Source organism: Maylandia zebra, linkage group LG13 (assembly GCF_041146795.1).
Source record: "Maylandia zebra isolate NMK-2024a linkage group LG13, Mzebra_GT3a, whole genome shotgun sequence".
Classification (NCBI taxonomy): domain Eukaryota; kingdom Metazoa; phylum Chordata; class Actinopteri; order Cichliformes; family Cichlidae; genus Maylandia; species Maylandia zebra.
The window spans coordinates 12,406,566-12,428,021 of NC_135179.1; the positions used below are offsets into that span (position 1 = coordinate 12,406,566).

The following is a 21,456-nucleotide window of genomic DNA, read 5'->3' on the forward strand; positions in this document are numbered from 1 at the left end:
AATTGCTGCTCATAGAAACTGATACCAAAGCTGAAGCATTTTCTGGTGGTAACAATAGCCTGTTTCTTAGCTGGTCAGTCCAGTCAGAATGAAGAAAGAAAGAAAGAACCAAGAAGAGCTGAAAAAAGGAAGGAAGAAGAGAAATAAGGGAAGAGGGATGAGAATGAAGAAGGAAAGTAAATAAAAATTAGGGAAAGAAAAATGTAATGCGTAAAATGCAGAGAAAACAGAAAGAAAGGAACGTAAAGAAAAAATACTGAAGTACTGAAGGAACAAAGATGAGCAACAAAAAAAATCCCAATGACAGAACTAAAAGAAGGGGGGGGGGGGGGGGGGGAAGTGAGGTAAGAGAAAGGAGATGTTAACGTGTAGAATGAAAAAATAAAGGAGCAGGGAAGTTAAAAGGAAGGGGAAGTGATCAAAAAGTATATAAGAAATGAAAGAAAATATATAAAATATTTTAAGAAATTATAAAAAAATGTGTTTTAAACCCAAAATGGTCAAAAGAGTGAGCAGGGGAAAAGAAAAGAAGGAAGAACGGATGGAGCAAGGGAAGAAGGGAAAACACAACTGGGGGGTTAAAGGTGGAAAATGAGAAAAAAAGAAAGAAAGAAAGAAGGAAGGAACGAAAGTAACGAGACTAAAAGGAAAGAAGGACGGAGCAAGGGGGGACTGAAGGAAGCACAACAAGGCATGCGAAAAGGGGTGGGAAGGAACGAATGAGTAGACATGTGCGAACAAAAAGGGGAATGAAAGGATAGGAAAGAGGCAGTAAGAAAAAGAGAGAGGAAAGACCCTAGAGTGAAAGAAGAAAGCGAGCGAACTAATTCATTTTCACGTCGTCGCTTCTGTCCCGTGCAGGCTCGCTGTGCTGCGCGAAGATCGTCAGAAAACTCGTTCAGGCTGCCGTTAACCCTCAAACCGTCAATACGCACGGCACATTCTTCAACACGCTGAGGTTTAACGCCACCGGCGGCCCATCCCGCGCCTTACAGGCAGAGCTGCCCCGAGCACACGACAGAGAAGCACCCAGCGGGGCATCACAGGCACCGAGTGCGCTCGACAGGCACCTGAGGGGAGGTGAAAAACGCGCCTGCGGTACGTACCGGTCGAGGACCATGGACAGCGCCGGCAACTGCTCAGAAGCGGATCAAAGGAGCCAGCTGTGCTCGTTTTATAATGGCAGCAGCTTGTGTGGGAACTTCACCGACAACACAAGCTTCGCCGAGGGGAGTAGAGGGAACAACATGGAAATCGACGCCAATCCGGTTATCATAGCGATTGCCATCACCGCTCTTTACTCCATAGTGTGCGTCGTGGGGCTGGTTGGAAACGTGCTGGTCATGTATATCATTGTCAGGTAAGGCGATTAAAAAAAAGAATGAAAAGAAAAAACTCTTACACTGGTTTGAGTGGATGTTTGTTCTCAGACTTGTTGCACACAATCAGAAATGACTTCCAACATTAATTCACGGGTGTGTGTTTTCGTCGTGTGTTTTTATGAAGCTGTGGGAAACCATGTGCTTGCGGTGTTGACAGCGCTGCGAGCACAGCTGCCGTTCGTGCGTAAAAATGCCTCCAACAACGCAGCAAATTGCTACAGCGCCAAAACCCGAGCTGAGCGAAAGGAAAGGAGGGAAAGAGAAAGAGTGAAGGGAAGAGGAGGTGTGCACAAAACACACTACTTTTCACTTTAAAACAGTGGCAGCTGACATCTCTTCATCTGTCGCTTTTAACCACGAGCAAAAATGATGTGATGCTGTGACGTGATGACAGCACGCGCCATGTAAGTCTCGTGCGAACGCACACTCCCCGTTCAATGCTGCTACCTTCTTGTGCGCAAAGGCGTCGGTGTCTTGTGTTCGAGCAAATTCAACGAAAGTCTAGAAATAGTTGGGAATGGTGTTAAAGCAAACACCTGCTAATATAAAGCCTGCAAGTGCTAAAAGTTAAACAGGTTGCCCGGCTCTGAATCCACACATTAGATGAGCAGATTTGTGGATATTTGCTTTCTAAAAACAGACATAAGCTATATGTTCAAGCATGTTCTCTGTTGCTTCTTACGTATAGATAACCAACCTCCTTGCCAAATTTCATATATCATGTTCACGTCTCACTGATACGTCTATCTAAAATGCCTTCCCTTCACGGGGTCAGCTTTTATCATTTCAATCACTTGGTACAAGAAGCACAGGGTGATCATACATGTTTAGTCCTACAGACTTAAAATCCGAGGCCACTTGCCTTTTTATTGTCAGTGTAGACCAACTGGAATAATAGAAATAGTCTTAGTTTCATTGTGTTCATTGGTTCACCACTGATTAAAAAAAACTTCCACCTACTTCAGTGGACCTCACTGTCAGAAGCAGGATTTCACTGGCCTTTAATTACACATGAACCCCTGACATTTATATCAGTTAAATGCTCCCTGGTGTTGTGGATTTGTTTATATATATGTATATATATATATATATATATATATATATATATATATATATATATATATATATATATATATATATATTATATATATATATATATATATATATATATATATATATATATATATATACAGACATATACTCACATATATATCAAAATATATACTTGTATATACCTGCACTGGAGTTTTTATATAATGGAATCACTGTGATAAGCATTTAACCTACATGTTTGAAATCACAAGACCCACACATCTGGGTCAAATATTATCCACAATTATATTAATGAAGTTTGTGCCACTTGTTGTATGAGCATATGTGATTAATACTGTCTGAAATGAAGTAATTAGGATCAACAAGTAACCTTTCATTGTCTTATGGCCAACGATGACAAGTCCAAACAGGGTTAAATAAACTTGGCCCTGCTAAGATGCACCTGGGAGCCTCTCTGCCTGTCTTCGTTGCCAGAAGGTGGTGAACCGCCCATCTTTAACCAATATGGTAAACAAACTTGGCCCGGCTGAGAGTGCACCTGGGACACTTTTTGCCCATCTCCGTTGCTCAAAGTTGTGAGAAACCTTTCCTTAACGTATATAGTCGCAAACCCCAGGCAGCAAACCTGACAAAGTTGTCAGGAGGATTCATTGTTTTGTCTCTGCAATCAGTTTGATATCTGTAGTTTTGCTGACTTTTGGATTCGATCTGGCCATAAAACTGTCAAAGGGATCCAATTAAAAATGATAGATGCTGGGAACAGTGCTCAGAAAGTTATGGAGTAGTGCCAGAAAGTTGTGTAACGCAAGTGTTGGAGATTAAAGAAGGGACAAAGTGCAAATTGACAACTGATTGGGGAAAAGTAATGACAAATATATTACATCAATAATTGGGGGTGTTGTATAGAGTTAGAAAATACTTATTAGTTTAAATTTAATTCGGTCACTGACCCTATGAAATGATGGGTCAGATGCCATCTTTTAAAATTTGCAACTCAACACTAGCCACTGGAATGCTATCTTATTCCAAACGAGGCTCGTTTAGGTAATAAAAAGAAGCTGGACTGGTGGAGCAGGATGAGGATGTAAAAAGCAAGAATACCTTAAGGGCTGAGGGAACAAAAACTGCTTGGCAGCCAGTGGTGAAAGTTAGGAGTGATTGCCTGCTTAATTGGTCCAGTAGAGTCATTGAAGTGTGACAGTGCAGAGAATTTGCCTTCATGCAAGTGATTGCCGAGGTGACTTCTCTGGCTATGTTGACTCCCTTCACTGCTAATAGAATATATAACACTTATAATTCTCCTCACTTGTCCACTAATTCAAGGGCAGGTGAACGCTCATGCACACATCATCCCCACACTAACTGCAGTCTAATTGCTTCCTGAAATACATCTGTTTTCCTAAAGAATGCGCACATCTATGCCGGATGTTTTTTCCTCTCTCCCTTTTTTTTCCACATCTGTGCCGGATGTTTCCTGCACCAAATCACTTGCAGCGAATCTTCTCCCTTCTGCCTCCATAGCAACAAACCTGAGTGAAAAACAAAGGAAGAACAATGCAAAACTGTAAAATGTCTTCTGATGTCTGGCATTTATCAGTTGGTGTGTTAAAGCCATCAACAACTTTCTCATCCTTGGCTGTTTTACCAAAGCATAATGAAAAGGAACCCACCCAATGATCCCTGGCTCCTCTCCATAGTAATCAGAAGGCTGTAAGTCCTAATCCTGACAGGCAGCCTGGAGCCTGCACAGGCACTTCTGTGACCGAAAAAGTTTTAAGGATTTTTGCAACTTTTTGAGCAAATGAGACTTTGTGGGAATTGCAAGGACGCTAGAAAATATGTTTAATTTTCACAAAAACCACAGTCCACCAGGGTCATTAGCATTCATTATTCTCTTTGTCTTTCTCCCCTTCTCTGCATGTCTTATGCTCTTTTCTTTCTGTCAGCAGATTGAGAGTGAACTGCCATTTAGCTAATGATACACTGTGGATATTTACTTGCAAACAGAAATGTAGTTTTGAATTCTCTGTCCCCATCGAGCCGTAGTTGAAAGTAGTTTGTTGAAATTAAAAAAGAGATATCAGCTGCTGAGGGATATTTTCTCCCGCTTGCAGTCTGAATAATGATAACCTTAACGCTAAAATTTTTTATCTCTCTTTCACTCTTTATCTCTCTGTCCTCTTGCTGACTCTTATGGCCCTTCACAAAACTCTGCAAACATCTGCAAACATCCGCAAACTTCTCGCAAGCAAACAGACATTAACAGAGATCAGCACGCTCAATCGGGAATATCGATTGCGGATGAACAGAAACTGCTGGGCTCCACAAGGAGTGTGCTGCCGGCGCTGAGTGCTTCCTGTTACCATGGAAACGCAAGGAGGTGTTTTGAGCGTGATGAGTGCAAAGTGACTCCATCACCACCAAACCGAACCCCATCTATCCTCACGAGGAGCTAGACCTAGTTGGGCACATTTATCAGCTTTCAGTGTTTCCTAAACTGTAATCGATTGAACATCTGCAGGCTGACAGGCTGACCTGCATGCATCCAACCACTGCTGCTTCCTCTGTACTGCATATAGCTCCACAACAGATGGCAGAATTCTGATGGTACTCTAACACTCTAAATTCTGCATATCCCCGTTCATACAAGAGCTTCTCTCCAGTGACATGAAACATGAAGAATCTATAAAAAACGAATTGCTTGCTCATAGCTACCTGAAAAGCTAAAACAAGATAAGAAACACACACCTTGGTATGTGCTTTATTGCTGAGCAAGCAACGGTCAAAAAGATATGCTTAACAAGCATATTTTCAAAATCTAAATGGTATTACCTTTTAAATTCAGTCTGTAAAAGGCATTTTGGCCTCGCAGGCCTTATGTAAGATTTCACTTTGGTTATTCCAGAGAGATTAAATGTCTGTTTCAGAATGATTTAGACAAGTAAGTCTAGTTTTTTGTAATAAAACTCCCCTTTGTGTTAATCTTCTCTCAGCAAGAAGCACTGTAGGGAAGGGCCAAGAGGGTAATGGTCCCAAAACAACTACAGTTCAAAAGAACTACTTGATGTGTATAACCAAGACTAGCTTCATATTGACTTTATCTGAACTAAACAGATCCTGGGGGCCTTTACTTCAAGTCTACTGTAGTATGGAGAGGTGGAATAGTTAGATAATTAAGCTTTAAATGTACAGTGCTTAACAAATTTGTTAGACCATCTGTCATAAAACTGGAAAACACAAATGTTTTAGAAATCTAGGAAAAGCATGTTTAAAACGAATCATTTCATTCTTATTTATTATATAAATAACAAACTGAGTTTACATTTTTATCATCAAATTTCAGCTTCTTAGAAGTCAGAAGTTAGTCAAGCAATGCATTCAACCACTACAACTAATTTTTCTGTTCAGGAATGCAAATAAATAACTGAAATTTGTATTATGTGTTCTTTTTTGTGAAACTATGAGTTTGAAAATTCAGAGATTATTTATTATAATAATGATATTTTAGATTTTTAAAAATCCTTTCTGTTAACGAGCTTGTTCATACTGGTAGAGCTACCATTGCACCTGATGGTGGCCAAATAAATGTTATGCACTATGTTTGTGGACACAGCAGCTCCTTTAAAACAGCTGCATTTTGTGCAGAATAAAAATCTGACATTGTGTTACAGATAGTAACCAACAATTAGCAGGAAGTGGATTGTTCAGGAGGAGAATGACCTGTACCTCATTAATACCAAGTTGGTTGCTGGGTATGCATACTGAAAAAGGTGAAAAACTGCAGGAGCCCTCAAGATTGACTTGTTTTTCTCTAGATCTTAAATGTTCTCTCTGATGAGTGTCGGTAGGTTGTGGTGGCTTGGGAAGCAGACACCTTTCATGTGAATTTTTGAGCATCCTCATGCATGATAGATGTGACTTCTAAAGCCTCTTTATAAAACAGATTTGTGAGAACGTTTGATCTTCCTGTAACTTAAGCACAAAAACCACATATAAAATTTTAAGCACTTTGATCTGAAAATCTCCGTAGGGGTATTGCATATGCGTCCCAGCCTGTGGTGAACTGTACTCAGGGACACTCTAATGAGCTTGATATTTAGCTTCGTTTATCTAACCAAATATTTTTTCTCCCACTAAATGGTATGTGTTGCCTGGCTTTTTCTTCTTCTCGTTTTAGTTTATGGCTATATTTGGGCTGATGTTATATAAGAACAAATCATAATTCAGATGCTGTCAGTTGAGGCTGATTTAAGATTTACAGATTAGAGCTGCACAACTTACAATATTTATAGACTTGGTTTTTGTTTCGCTAATCTTTTTGGAATCAAATGGGAGCCGTTCTAAATCTATAAACAACCCCTTCTAGAGTTGCTCTGCAGTGCATGGATTTTTCCAGGTACAGCCATGAGATCGTAAACTGACTAAATCAACAGCAGACACTCGTAACTCCCAAAGCTACCAGCACATTTGTATTCCTCCGTGATTGTACTTGGCACATACTTCTCTTCTTCAGCCAGCATCTGAGAAATGGTGTTTCAACCTCTTTTTTGTAACAGCTGGACATGCAGCAATCATGTTATATGGCTTTGATTGCTGATAACCAATGACAACGGAACATCTTGATAATTGCCTCTTGCATGCAATTACCTTGTTTGCCTTTGAGTACAAACTCACCTAGAACAAAATGAGTGAAGACAAATTTATTTATGGAGTAACATTCATCCTTGGCAACAATAAAACTATCAGCTGCAAATGAAGAGTGATTGTTTGACTCGTGCATTTACGAGACGCCGTCTGAACCTCAGTGATCATTGCTATAATCGGTGAGCAGGAGACTGACAGCACAGCATGAACCTCTGAGAGACACAAATTCAGCTTGCTGCGTCATGCTAAATTTGTGTATGTGCGCACAACAGGGTGGTACAGAGTCTAATATCTTGCTAAGGAGACAATTGTGGGTAGAGCATGCAGAGAAGTAATTAGCCTGTCCTTCCTGTGTGTGTGTCTGTGAGTGATGAGTTCCCAAACACCACTGGACACTGCTGGAGAATTAGAGCTCTGTCAGTCTGCTTCCAGGAGCAGGTGTTCTGTTGAATTTAAAGACCGAACGAAACGAAGAAGTTAGACGACAACGGCGAGCGCTTCACCAGACTGTGGAGAAAGCAAAATGGGGTTTTGTTGAGTAACGTAATGACAGGCTCTTACTGTAAACACTGAGAGGATGAAGGAATGATGATTAATTAAGAGGAAACAAAAGACTGATTTTGCGTCTTTCTGTACTCGATGATTGATGGGAGCTCTTGGCTCTTTTGTCCATCTGTCATTTCTAAAGTGACTCACTCTCTTACCCTAACTCTGCTCTTTATACTCTATGACAGGTGCTGTAAAACACGTCTCTTTTCATCAAGGCTGACTTTTTAATGAGATTGGAAGGATCTGTTCTTCTGTAGCTCTTTATCTTTTTACTTTTTAAAAAGTATGACGTGCCTTTAAATTCATTTATTGCCACAACTCACAAAAAGATAAGCAAGTAAACAAAGCAAAGAGGGCATGCGATGACCTCATCTGAAGTGAAATTCATCACAGGTTGACAGTTGACAAATATTTTCACAGCTCTGTCGCACTTCCTGATAGAGGTCAAGTACTTCACGTAAAGCAGAAGGTCCGCTTTACATTTAAAAGGTTGTTTCTAAAGGACAGACTTGGGATTTTATTTTATCTATTTCCATATTTGTTATTTCTCAGGATGGAAACACATTACCAGAGTGACTCACATTGAAGTGCATAGAAATGGTAAAAACCATGAGCAGGGCACAATACAGACGTTTTTGAATACACGCAGTTTGTGTGATTTATGTCATTGTGGTCCAGATAATCATATTTGGAGATTGTCTGAAGTGTTTTGCAAACTAAATGCAAGCATACCCAACTAGGCCAAGTTCTCATTGTGGTTTTGATCACAAGATGGACAATATTTTCCTAACACATGAATTTAATGTCTGCAAATACCTGTCAGAGCTGCCAAATTTCAGCTCAGCTATAATTTGATAACAGCTTTAACTGTTCTAATAAACTTATGTCGTTTTCTGTTGCACCCATATTGGATAGTTTCCATTCCTGATGCCATATTTTACAGGCTAATTAAGCGCTTGCATTAAATTAGTTTAATTAAATTCTTGGCTTCAATGCTTTAAAAAACAAACTAATTTAATAAAAGTAGTTTTAATGACATGGTAGTGACACATTATTTAAAATGTTAACATTATATTTTGCTGACAGGACAAAGACTGAAGTGCTTACAGATTTCAAGCTAATGATACAAAGTATAACATTAATTACAGTATTTTAGCCTAAGTGTTGCACATGTTCATGATTTTACAATAGTTTTCGTTTACTTATCTTTTCAGTGAGTCATTGACCTAAGAGTTGTTAGGTTAGACAGTGAATTATCATTAATATGAATTGATGTCTACACCAGCATAACATCTTATTTCAGCAGCACAAAAACTTGCCTCCTGTTATGTCAGAAAACCTTCCAAGAAGACAGAGAAAAGGTACATGTTTTATGACTTAGTTTAGATTGCACATATATCTTATTTTATTTTACCTTGAGATTAATTATATACTTTTGCATTGCATTTTATTACATTTCAATATGGCACATACATACAATCAAAGGGTTTAGTTGTTTGTTTTTTGACAGCTGTTGCATGAAGTTAAACTTAAAAACACCGCAAGTTCTAAAATGGAAACCAGTGAGTGGTTCTCCTCTTTTGAATATTTGTTATTACTCATTAAGAAAGCAAAACTATCTCTTATTCAATTATTGATTGATGGAACAATCAATAGATTACTCGATTACTAAAATAGCTGCAGCCCTAATATATATTGCCAAAAGTATTCACTCATCTTCCTTCGCATGCATGTGAACTCGAGTGGCATCCCATTCTTAATCCATAGGTTTTAACATGATGTTTGCCCACCCTTTGCAGCTATAGGAGCTTTAGCTCTTCTGGGATGGAATGGCTTTCCAGAAGTTCATTTGTGAGGTCAGACAGGCACACAGTTTCTGCACTCATTCATCCCAAAGGTGTTCTCTCAGGTTGAGGTCAGGACTCTGTGTAGGCTCTTTAAGTTCTTCCACACCAATCCCCCTCTTCTATATCCTTATCGAACTTGCTTTTTGTTCTGGCGTGCAGTCATGTTGAAACAAGAAAGAGCAATCCCCAAACTGTTCCCAGAAAGCTGCAAGCACAAAATTGTCCAAAATGTATCGATATGCTCCTGTCACTGGAAATGAGGGGCAAGTCGGACTCCTGAAAAGCAAACCCACACCATAATCTCCCCTCCACCAAACTTTACACTTGGAACACAGCAGTCAGACAAGTGCTAGTAGCTCTTCTTCTTGTTCAACATGTAAGCATAGACTAAAACACTTGTAGGTGTATACAGCTCCCTCAGATCTGGACGAATTGTAGACTCAGTACCAGAGATGGGCAGTAACGCGTTACAAGTAATGCGTTACTGTAATCTGATTACTCCCCCCCCCCCCCCCCAAATAACGAGTAAAGTAAGGGATTACTATTGCAAAAACTGTAATTAGATTACTGTTACTCTCCCGTAAGCACGCTGCGTTACTGCGTTGCTAAAACCGTGATTTTTTGCGAGAGTGTCTCATGACAATGACGTAAGCGAGTGCGACGTTCGTGACAACAGCTGTGTTCAGATCAACAAAGGATAATATATCGAGTGCAGAGAGAGTATGAGCTTGCAGCGTTTAAAGTGTGGAAGTACTTTATGCTTGGGAAGAAAACTTCTTTTTACAGCAAAAAATCCCTAAACTTCCGAGCAAGCACCAAGTGCGCTACGACGTAATAGGAAATTCACAGAGAAACTCGCGGATTCTTCCACTGACCGCCGCAGCACACCTGCACCAGGGCAAACCTCCGCCTACCCCACTCCTGCTTTACAGGTGAAACTAGAGCAACAGGACCGCTAGTCTTTGATTTATTTTCTGCTGTGTTTCACTTACATTTATTTGAAAAACTGAGTGTAAACACAAAAAATATTTTATTTTATGTGCTGGAATGTGCACAAAATAGGTTTAAATGTTAAACAAATTTCTTCCAGTCAGAGAATGTTACATATAATTTAATGTTTGCGTGATGCATAAAGTTAAAAGATTAAAACTAATAAAACAAGTTTTAAAAAGAGACTTTTCCATTTGATTACATTTTGTATGATGGATTATGCAGAAAACGTAGAATTGGGCTGAAAGATCTATCGCTTTATCACCTATTCAGGTTGAAAATTGTGTTTTTAAAAAGTAACTAGGTAACTAAGTAATTAATTACTTTTGAAAATAAGTAATCAGTAAAGTAATGGGATTACTTTTTGGGGGAAATAATCAGTAATTAGTTATAGATTACTTTTTTAAAATAACTTAACCAACACTGTTCAGTACACACACAGTACCTCATCTAGGATACTGAATAACACAAGTACCTTTGTGTTTCAGGATTTCAGTATCAAACGGTATTAGAAAGGTGTCCTTCAGTATGACGTCTAGTGATGTCTCTAGTGAGGGAGATAGTCTTTGTTTGCTAATCTTTGCTGTTAGCTTTCTTTTTGTGCAAAACACTTGCTTTGAATAACCATATAATTAAACTTATTGATCTTAATCACCGCTATTACTAAGAGCAAAATCCCTGTGTGTGTGTGTGTGTGTGTGCATGTGATACCATTATCCTTTGCACACTGGCTTCAAGAAAGACTGCTGTATAATGGGAACAGTAACAATGGAGTATAGATGGATGTCTTAATCTTTATACAAATTAGTCGTGGGGTTGAGGTGATAAAATGCTATAATGTCTCTTATTACTGTTCAAAGCATTCGCCCAAACAATCATATTTTTTTATTGAACTGAACAACTGGCAGGAGGGACATGCCCAGTTGAAACCGTACTTAAGGTGACATAAAAACAAAAAGTGACCAGGGTGCTTATTCAGACATGAAGCCTACACATGTTCACATGCCGTCACATTAATGGAAAGGAGTGCGTGTCTAAAAGAAGATAAAAGGCACAGCAGTTCTATCCTCATCACCATTTTTCTCTGATTGTTCATGGATATCGATCTCCTCGTATCACACTGCAGTCAGGTCAGAAGCATTCTGTTGATAGGTGCTTTTATTAAATGTTTCCATAACTGAGCATGTGTACAGAAGAGAAACTGTTGCCATCAGTGTGGTAAGATAAAAATATGTGCCAGAACATTTAAATATGAAAATATAGAATTATACTTTTTGAAGGAAAAAAAATCTCTAGGGATGTTTAACACCCTACAGTGGTGTGTTTGATGTAGAAAAGCCTGAAACTCCAGCTTGGTACTGAGTTCATTAATTTAGTTGAATATTATTTAAAATGCTGATTTTGTAGTCTTTTGTAGTCTTGACTTTACAGGCTTTACAGTATTATAACAAAATAAAAACCTTCCTCTCGACACTCTTGAGAGGAAGGTTTTAGCTGCGAGACAGTTAAGCAATATTTACAAAATGAAAAGCAAAAGACTTCTCAAATGGCTTGTGTGGGGTGGAATTGGAAAAGCAGAAAATACACAGAAATGGAATACTTCTATTATTTCAGTCATTAAAAAATAAATCGCACATAACTCCTGCAGCTTGTAAAATCATAAGTGCTTAAGTGGAGCAGCAGTTATCATTTTAGAATATAGGAAAGATGTTTTGTGTGAGTTGTCATGTGTATGTGTCACTGGCAGCCTGTGAGCATTGACCCTCAGCTTGAGCAGAGGCACATCTGTCACAACAATGTCCATCTGTCACAGTGTGACCACCACGGCACACTTGCTGAGCTGTTTACTCCCTCAGTAAATGTGTAATTATTCATCTTTTCTATTTGTCTGCCACTTTTGTGTATGTGTGTGTGTGTGTGTGTATGTTTGTGTTTACACATCTGTTTCCCTGTGTACACATGAGTACCTGCATACGTTGCTTGACAGCTCAGGAAATCTTCATGCTAAATCATGGCTTCTTCAGTCCATTTCAGGGAGAACTGTGCCTCTATTTTGTATAACAATCCACACACATACACAAAGTTTATGAGCGTTAACAGTAGTTTCAAAGTTTACATGTCACTGGTAAGTTTAATGCAGTGGGAATAGGAAAGTTTTAGCTGAAGAACAGGATTAAGGGGAGCAGAGTGAAGCTGACCCCCCACCCACTTGAAACGTAAAGGCAAATAGGCGGAGCGGTTAGTGCTACGTTTGTGCAGATTTGTGCAGGTAAAATTAGCGTTTGTGCTGCTACGGTTTCCGAGATATTAAACTTTATTTTATAGGTCATTCAAAGGTCACCATCCCCCCAGACTGCTCCAAAACGGGCCAAAATGGTCTACTTTTTTAGTGCTACGTTTGTGCTGATTTGTGCAGGTAAAATTAGCGTTTGTGCTGCTTCTGTTTTAAAGATATTAATGAAAATGTAAAGGTCAACCAGCCCCCCCACATTACCCAAATCCAACAAAAGTGGTATCAAACGTTTGTGCTACGTTTGTGCTGGTTTGTGCTGCAAAGATTTTCGTTTGTGCTGCTATCATTTTAAAGATATTAATAACAATTTCTAGAGGTCATCAGAGGTCAACCAGCCCCCCCACATTAATTAAATCAAACAAAATGGGTGTCAATCAACTGTGCTACGTTTGTGCTGGTTTGTGCTGCTAAAATTTTCGTTTGTGCTGCTTCTGTTTTAAAGATATTAATGAAAATGTAAAGGTCAAAAGGTCAACCAGCCCCCCCACATTACCCAAATCCAACAAAAGTGGTATCAAACGTTTGTGCTACGTTTGTGCTGCAGAAATTTTTGTTTGTGCCGTTATTATTTTAAAGATATTAACAAAAATTTCTAGAGGTCAACCAGCCCCCCCATATTAATGGAATCAAACAAAATGGATGTCAAACGTTTGTGCTGGTTTGTGCTGCAAAAATGTTTGTTTGTGCTGCTAACATTTTAAAATGTTTAATAAAATAACGTCTTGATGCGTGCTTAATCATCCAGGTAAGTAAATCCCAAAAGGTTGATTCTGTTCATCTGGACATTTTCAGTTGGAGAAACGTTTCGTCACTCATCCAAGTGACTTCTTCAGTCTCAGCTGACTGTAGGTTTCCCCAACCATATAAACAGTACATTTGCATAGTTAAGGAAACTAGCGCCACTGAATGAACAATGTGCCGGGGGGTTAATTCCATGATTGTTAGTATGCAAATTCTTATGACCATTGATCAATGACAACTAATCAAAGCCTATTGATCAATGGCCATGAGTACCATTCACAGAAAGTGGGGAATGGCTACAATCACAGCATTGTAGGATGGCCAAAGATGTACCCTTGGGCCCCCCTTCTCGATCCAGAGATGGTCAGCATCCTGACAGCCCGATGGACGAAGCTGTCTCTCAGTCTGCTGGTTCTGCCCCGGAGGCTCTTCAGTATCCAGCCCTCACACATCTGAACACTAGAGACTCATATGTCAGAGTGCTGTTCATAGACTTCAGTTCAGCATTCAACACCATCATTCCCCAGCAACTCATTCACAAACTGGATCTGCTGGGGATCAGCACCTTGCTGTATAACGGGCTGCTAGATTTCTTGACAGGAAGACAGCAGACAGTACGGGTCAACAGCAACACCTCCAGCCCAAGAACACGATATACGGGGGCTACCCAAGGATGTGTGTTGAGCTCCCTTCTCTTCACTCTGCTGACCCACGACGAGATCTACTACAGGGGTGAAGTTAACCATCTGCCAGAGTGGTACAGCAACAACAACCTGTCCCTGAATGTCATCATCGATGCATTTTGGGATGTAGGCAGTGACAGTTTCTGTATATTCCTGAAAGTCTGTGGTGTTGTCGTGTGTGGCGGCCTGTGGTGGAAAAGCAGTGCCTCTGAGGACCCTTCTGGCCACACCTGTACCTGCTTACGAACTGGTTTGGTGACTTTGACCAGGGGCCTGTGGGAACCCATGGCACACCTAGATTTCTGCCTGTACTGACCCTTATGCAAAATAGGTGGAATTAAGACAGTTCCAAAAGCAAACACAACTGATCAGTGCTGAGAGTGGTCCTGTTGCTGAGGTTGGGATGATCCTGTAATCTCTTATGAACGACCTCCAACGCTTCTATGACTGGGATGCAAGTGAAGACAGATGTAACATCTCTCTCTCTCACTGTACATGTACTGTTTATAAAATTAGGGAAACATAACCTGCACAAACAAAATAATTTGCAGGACAAATGTTTGACATCAATTTTGTTCGATTTGAAGAAGGTAGGGGGGGCAACTTCACTCACGGGTGTTTATATGGTTGGGGAAACCTGCAGTCAGCTGAGACTGAAGAAGTCACTTGGATGAGTGACGAAACGTTTCTCCAACTGAAAATGTCCAGATGAACAGAATCAACCTTTTGGGATTTACTTACCTGGATGATTAAGCACGCATCAAGACGTTATTTTATTAAACATTTTAAAATGCTAGCAGCACAAACAAACATTTTTGCAGCACAAACCAGCACAAACGTTTGACATCCATTTTGTTTGATTCCATTAATATGGGGGGGCTGGTTGACCTCTAGAAATTTTTGTTAATATCTTTAAAATAATAACGGCACAAACAAAAATTTCTGCAGCACAAACGTAGCACAAACGTTTGATACCACTTTTGTTGGATTTGGGTAATGTGGGGGGGCTGGTTGACCTTTTGACCTTTACATTTTCATTAATATCTTTAAAACAGAAGCAGCACAAACGAAAATTTTAGCAGCACAAACCAGCACAAACGTAGCACAGTTGATTGACACCCATTTTGTTTGATTTAATTAATGTGGGGGGGCTGGTTGACCTCTGATGACCTCTAGAAATTGTTATTAATATCTTTAAAATGATAGCAGCACAAACGAAAATCTTTGCAGCACAAACCAGCACAAACGTAGCACAAACGTTTGATACCACTTTTGTTGGATTTGGGTAATGTGGGGGGGCTGGTTGACCTTTACATTTTCATTAATATCTTTAAAACAGAAGCAGCACAAACGCTAATTTTACCTGCACAAATCAGCACAAACGTAGCACTAAAAAAGTAGACCATTTTGGCCCGTTTTGGAGCAGTCTGGGGGGATGGTGACCTTTGAATGACCTATAAAATAAAGTTTAATATCTCGGAAACCGTACCAGCACAAACGCTAATTTTACCTGCACAAATCTGCACAAACGTAGCACTAAAAAAGTAGACCATTTTGGTTTGTTTTGGAGCAGTCTGGGGGGATGGTGACCTTTGAATGACCTATAAAATAAAGTTTAATATCTCAGAAACCGTAGCAGCACAAACGCTAATTTTACCTGCACAAATCTGCACAAACGTAGCACTAAAAAAGTAGACCATTTTGGTTTGTTTTGGAGCAGTCTGGGGGGATGGTGATGTCATCAGCAAAAAATATAACTTTTAATATCTCAGATACTGTAGCAGCACAAACGCTAATTTTACCTGCACAAATCAGCACAAACGTAGCACTAAAAAAGTAGACCATTTTGGCCCGTTTTGGAGCAGTCTGGGGGGATGGTGACCTTTGAATGACCTATAAAATAAAGTTTAATATCTTGGAAACCGTAGCAGCACAAACGCTAATTTTACCTGCACAAATCTGCACAAACGTAGCACTAACCGCTCCGCCTATTTGCCTTTACGTTTCAAGTGGGTGGGGGGTCAGCTTCACTCTGCTATTAAGGGGCATTAATTCATTTAAGCTCCATGTGTGTACTTTACTGATACTAAAACATACTGTGGGCGATCGTGGCTCAAAGAGTTGGCAGTTCATCTTGCCAACTCTTCGGACACAACGAGCGAGACTGTCCGAGGGCTCGGACAGTCTCGCTTGTTGTGTCCTTGGGCAAGACACTTCACCTGCCGCCTACTGGTGTTGGCCAGAGGGGCCGATGGTGCGATATGGCAGCCTCACTTCTGTCAGTCTGCCCAGGGCAGCTGTGGCTACAACTGTAGCTCGCCTCCACCAGTGTGTGAATGTGAGAGTGAATGAATAGTGGCATTGTAAAGCGCTTTGGCTCTAATCAAATCAAATCACTTTTATTGTCACATCACATGTGCAGGTACATTGGTACAGCACATGCGAGTGAAATTCTTGTGTGCGAGCTTCACGAGCAACAGAGTTGTGCAAAATACAATAACATAAACAGGCAAAATATACGAATGGCTAAATCTGAAACTAATAAATATATGTACAATATATAATAGTTTAAGCAAAAAAAAAATTTTCTGGATGTGTATACTAAATGTTTTTCTACGTGTGTGTGTGTGTGTGTGTGTGTGTATACACATATTTTACAAATTAAATAGAGTCAACAATAAATAAAATATATAAAAATATACAGAGTTGAGACATGTGCAGAACAGAGGCGTTACTGTACAGTATGGAGTGCATAATGTTAAAGTTCCAGTAGTGAAGCTGAGGTGTCTATGACGTGTTCAGCAGTCTGATGGCCTGATGGAAAAAGCTGTCTCTCAGTCTGCTGGTACGGGACCGGATGCTGCAGAACCTCCTTCCTGATGGAAGCAGTCTGAACAGTTTATGGCTGGGGTGACTGGAGTCCTTGATGATCCTCCCCGCTTTCCTCAGACACCGCTTCCTGTAGATGTCTTGGAGGGAGGGAAGCTCACCTCCAATTATCCGTTCAGAGCACCACACTACTCGCTGGAGAGCTTTGCGGTTGTAGGCGGTGCTGTTGCCATACCAGGTGGTGATGCATCCAGTGAGGATGCTCTCAATGGCACAGTGATAGAAGGTCCTGAGGATGCGGGGGCTCATGCCGAATCTTTTCAGTCTCCTGAGAAAGAAGAGGCGCTGCTGCGCCTTCTTCACTGTTTTGTTTGTGTGTACTGACCACGTAAGATCCTCAGCCAGATGTACCCCAAGGAACCGGAAGCTGCTCACTCTCTCCACAGCAGCGCCGTTGATGGTGATGGGGGTGTGTACTTCTCTGCACCTCCGGAAGTCCACTATCAACTCCTTTGTCTTTGCGACGTTGAGGGTGAGATGGTTGTCTTGACACCAGTGGGTCAGGGTGCTGACCTCCTCCCTGTAAGCCGTCTCATCATCGTTGGTGATAAGACCCACCACTGTAGTGTCGTCCGCAAACTTCACAATGATGTTGGAGTTGTTAGTGGCTGTGCAGTCGTAGGTGTAGAGTGAGTACAGGAGAGGGCTCAGTACACACCCCTGTGGAGCACCAGTGTTCAGTGTGACGGGGGATGAGGTGATGCTGCCCAGTCTGACCACTTGGCGTCTGTCAGACAGGAAGCTAAGGATCCAGCTGCAGAGGGAGCTGCTCAGTCCTAGATCCTGCAGTTTCCTGTCCAGCTTCGAGGGAACGATGGTATTGAATGCTGAGCTGTAATCTACAAACAGCATCCTCACATACGTGTCTCTCTTCTCCAGGTGTGACAGGGCAGTGTGTATTGTCAGGGCTATGGCATCATCAGTGGACCTGTTGCGAACTGTAGAGGGCCCCGAAAAGCGCTATATAAATGCAATCCATTATTATTATTATTACCTGTTGTCTTGGTATTTTTGGCTGTGAGAGCAGCACCCTCTGATTTTACTCTCGTCACCCTGTCCTTTTGTGCATATCACTGCTACTTGGCACCATCACCGAACTTTCAGACACGACTCCCTACTTGTCTTTGTGATGACTCTGGTAAAATAGAGCCCTGTGTAATAAACCTATTAACGATTAAATGCCATTTTTCTTTCTTATAAACACACACACAAAATCCCAGTAAAATCATTTCAGATAGTCGCTTCAGTATTATCATCGATTTATCACCCATTGGGAGTTTCTATGACGACTAATGGTGAAAGGTGAAAGTGTTTAATTAAGCGGCTGGCTCAGACACAAAAGCGCTGTTTGATGGCAGAAAATTCATGAATCTCTCACTGCATGTTTGTGTTGAATCCCACTGTTTCAGGCTGCGACGAGAATGTGTTATCAGCTATTCAAAGTGGTTCCTTGGGAGTGCTTCATATTTCTTTATGTGCTTTCATTCCATGCTTTTCTTATTCTCCTTTTTAGTCAAGGTTACGCTGTTGTCAGGATTTGTTGATGCATATTTATTCTATTTATCAAGACTCCTATTTAGTATCATCAAGTGTCATATTTGGGCTATGAATTAAATCTGTATAGATGGAAAGGATCAATGAGAAGGTGCTTTGGGTATTTAGATTTTTTAAATTCCCATTTTCCACAAGTACTTTTGATTTGTTGGTAAAGGCCCCTGTCGTTTCACTCCCAGCCACTAACACCTTTATTTTCAGTTACCTCTGTGTTTCTACCGCCTACTGTACAACTGCTGCTTCCTTCCTTATTACTAATCCTCAGTATATACAACCAAACATATTACATTTGTCAAAGATCATTGTTCTCCTGCTAGTTTTTCAAGGTCATGCACGCTGAACATTTAATAACATATTTCACCATTTTCTCATTTTGAGGCTGTTAGCTGTTCTGTATTTGATTTCTTTGTGTAATTTCTAAAACAGAAATGACTGTTTGTCAACATGCAATCGCCAACCAATGCAGAAGTTCCAAAAACTCCAGTTCCTCTGGAGGCAATTATTAAAAGTCACAGAACAGCTGTGTTTGTGTTGTTGGTGCCTTTTGGAACATGTTTAATACAATTATGTGATGAATATTATCAGTATTTTGGCTTAGAGTGTCTAAGAAGTTTCAGCTTCAGTTTTGGTGAGTGAAATTATGGTATTTTATTTGTGTATTATTAAGCACTAATGAGTAGATTTGTGCATCTTTGAATGGCAGCCATAGAATTTATAGAGACCGCTTGCCAATTAACTTCTGCTGGGGTTCTGTGTGGTATCTGCACAGAGACCTCAGATGCTGTGTCTGCAATCTGCTGGAGCAACTATTCTAGTTTCTAGCTTCCAATGTTCCTGTTACCACTGGGAATACTTTGAATTATACTTTCCACCTCTGATCCAGTTGTTTCTTTGGCCCCTGGTACCTCTCTATTTTCTCATGCGCCTTCCTCTTGATGTTGCTGATCACTGAAATCGCTACATCTATCATAGTGCGGTCTTCTGGGTTGTTTTCAGCTACCACTTTGTCTGGTTAGTTGGCCAACAGCTGCTTGTCTGTCTGGAACTAGAAAACCTACAAAGACTTAGGTCTGTTGTTCTTAACCATCAGGACCCGGAGACTTCTGGTCCATATGCAGCTTAAACGTTCCTATACACTATCCCAGCCACTTGGTTGTGCTTCTCAGTGTACACTGTCCCAGCTTGCATCTTACATCTCTCTACTTGGATGGTCTTCGGGACATCTTTGCACAGTTTGCAACTTGGGTCCTGCCTGTATGGATCTGGTGCTTTAGGCCTGTTCTTGTGCTTCAATGATTAAGGTATTTTCTAGACGCTTTCTTGACATCAGCCACTTCCTCTGGCAGGTTCCTGATATATTTATGGATGCGTTTCATCCTGGACTGTGGCTCTGACACCCACTAATGCATGCTCAGAGTGCAGGACTTTACGTGGAGACCTCTGTCCATTGTGAGATTGTGTGTTTTTACATCACTGGCATCTGTCTCATCCTGTGGCCATCTTATTTTTCCAGGTTGTTTTCTGATAACCAGTACAATTTATGTATTGATGGCTTGGATCGTATTCCATCCGGTTGGCTTCTCACAACCTAACTTGCACATCTTTATCATGGTTCCCTCTGACTTGTGAGATTACCAGCTGTCCTATACATCTACTACTCTACCTTCTGGTAGCTCCACAACTTTAGTCTGGATCACCTTGGCTTTATTTGCAGCCATTCATTCACACTTATCCAGTCTGAATAAGACAAATTTTCTCTTTTTTGTGCAGTCATCTCAATGCACACAAAAAGCATTTGAAAATGAAATGTGAAAAGGGAGCAGCTGCTAAAGCCAGTGTTCATTAAAGGGACGCAGGAAAAATACATTTCTGTATTTTTTTCTTTTTTCAATGCCATGTTCCAGTTTTTATATATACACATCTTATAGCTGTTACTGTTGGGATCTTCCAGGCAGCTCACGCATAAAAAAAAATGTATAAGGCTAACACTGAGGTGATCTTTTTTTTTATTTTTATTTTTTTATTCTCTTTTTATTAAACAACCTATATAAACACAAATAATCCAAAATAAACATATAATCAAGAACAGACGTAAATAAAAAAAAAAAAAAAATAAGAAAAACAGACGGGTGTACCCTCTAGTGTGTATGTACTCGCACACACATATTCACTCACACACCCATATTCTTAAGCATACATACACATACCTACTTACATATGTGTTCACTTGTAGTCTCATACATACTAACATATACATATAAACACATAACGATTCAGAAATGTGGCATATATAGTTACAGAGATTCAAACAAGATCGGGTCTCCTTAACCGGATGTAGTGTTTCCATTTACCCCAAATTTCACTAAATATATCAAACTGGAGTCTTTTAATGAAGGTAATTCTTTCCATTTTAAACATCCCATGTACAGTCTCATGCCAATCACCCAGTGATGGAATTTTCGCACTAAGCCATTTCTTGGTAATAATTTTACGGGCAGCCAAACTCAGGATACCATACAACTGCTTAGACATTTTATCTACATTTACTGAGTATAAATATCCAAACAAAAGTTCGTCCCAATTAAAGGGAAGCTGCATACCAAAAATAATCTGCAACTCAGAGTGGATCAATACCCAAAAAATGTTGATCCTTGGGCAAGACCAGAACAGATGAAAATGTTTTACTCCTTGGGCCCCACAATTTCTCCAGCAATTAGAGTGATTAAAATAATGTTTACTTTGTGCAGGGGTAATAAAAAACCTACAGATACTCTTCCAACCGTAACATCTCCATGTATTAGAACTAGAAATTCTCCACTGAAAAGCGCACT

The 21,456-nt window shown here is 40.2% G+C and overlaps 1 protein-coding gene across 3 annotated transcripts in view; it reads left to right on the forward strand.

Annotated features, from left to right (window-relative positions):
- Positions 1–631: 631 nt before the first annotated feature.
- Positions 632–21,456, forward strand: part of oprm1 (opioid receptor, mu 1) — a 55,334-nt gene continuing 34,509 nt past the window's right edge. For all 3 annotated transcript variants that reach the window (XM_004551449.5, XM_004551450.5, XM_076891542.1), the window contains exon 1: positions 632–1,360. In XM_004551449.5, the coding sequence (XP_004551506.1) occupies positions 1,119–1,360 (242 nt within the window). In that variant the 5' untranslated portion in view covers positions 632–1,118. The remainder of the gene's footprint in view (positions 1,361–21,456) is intronic.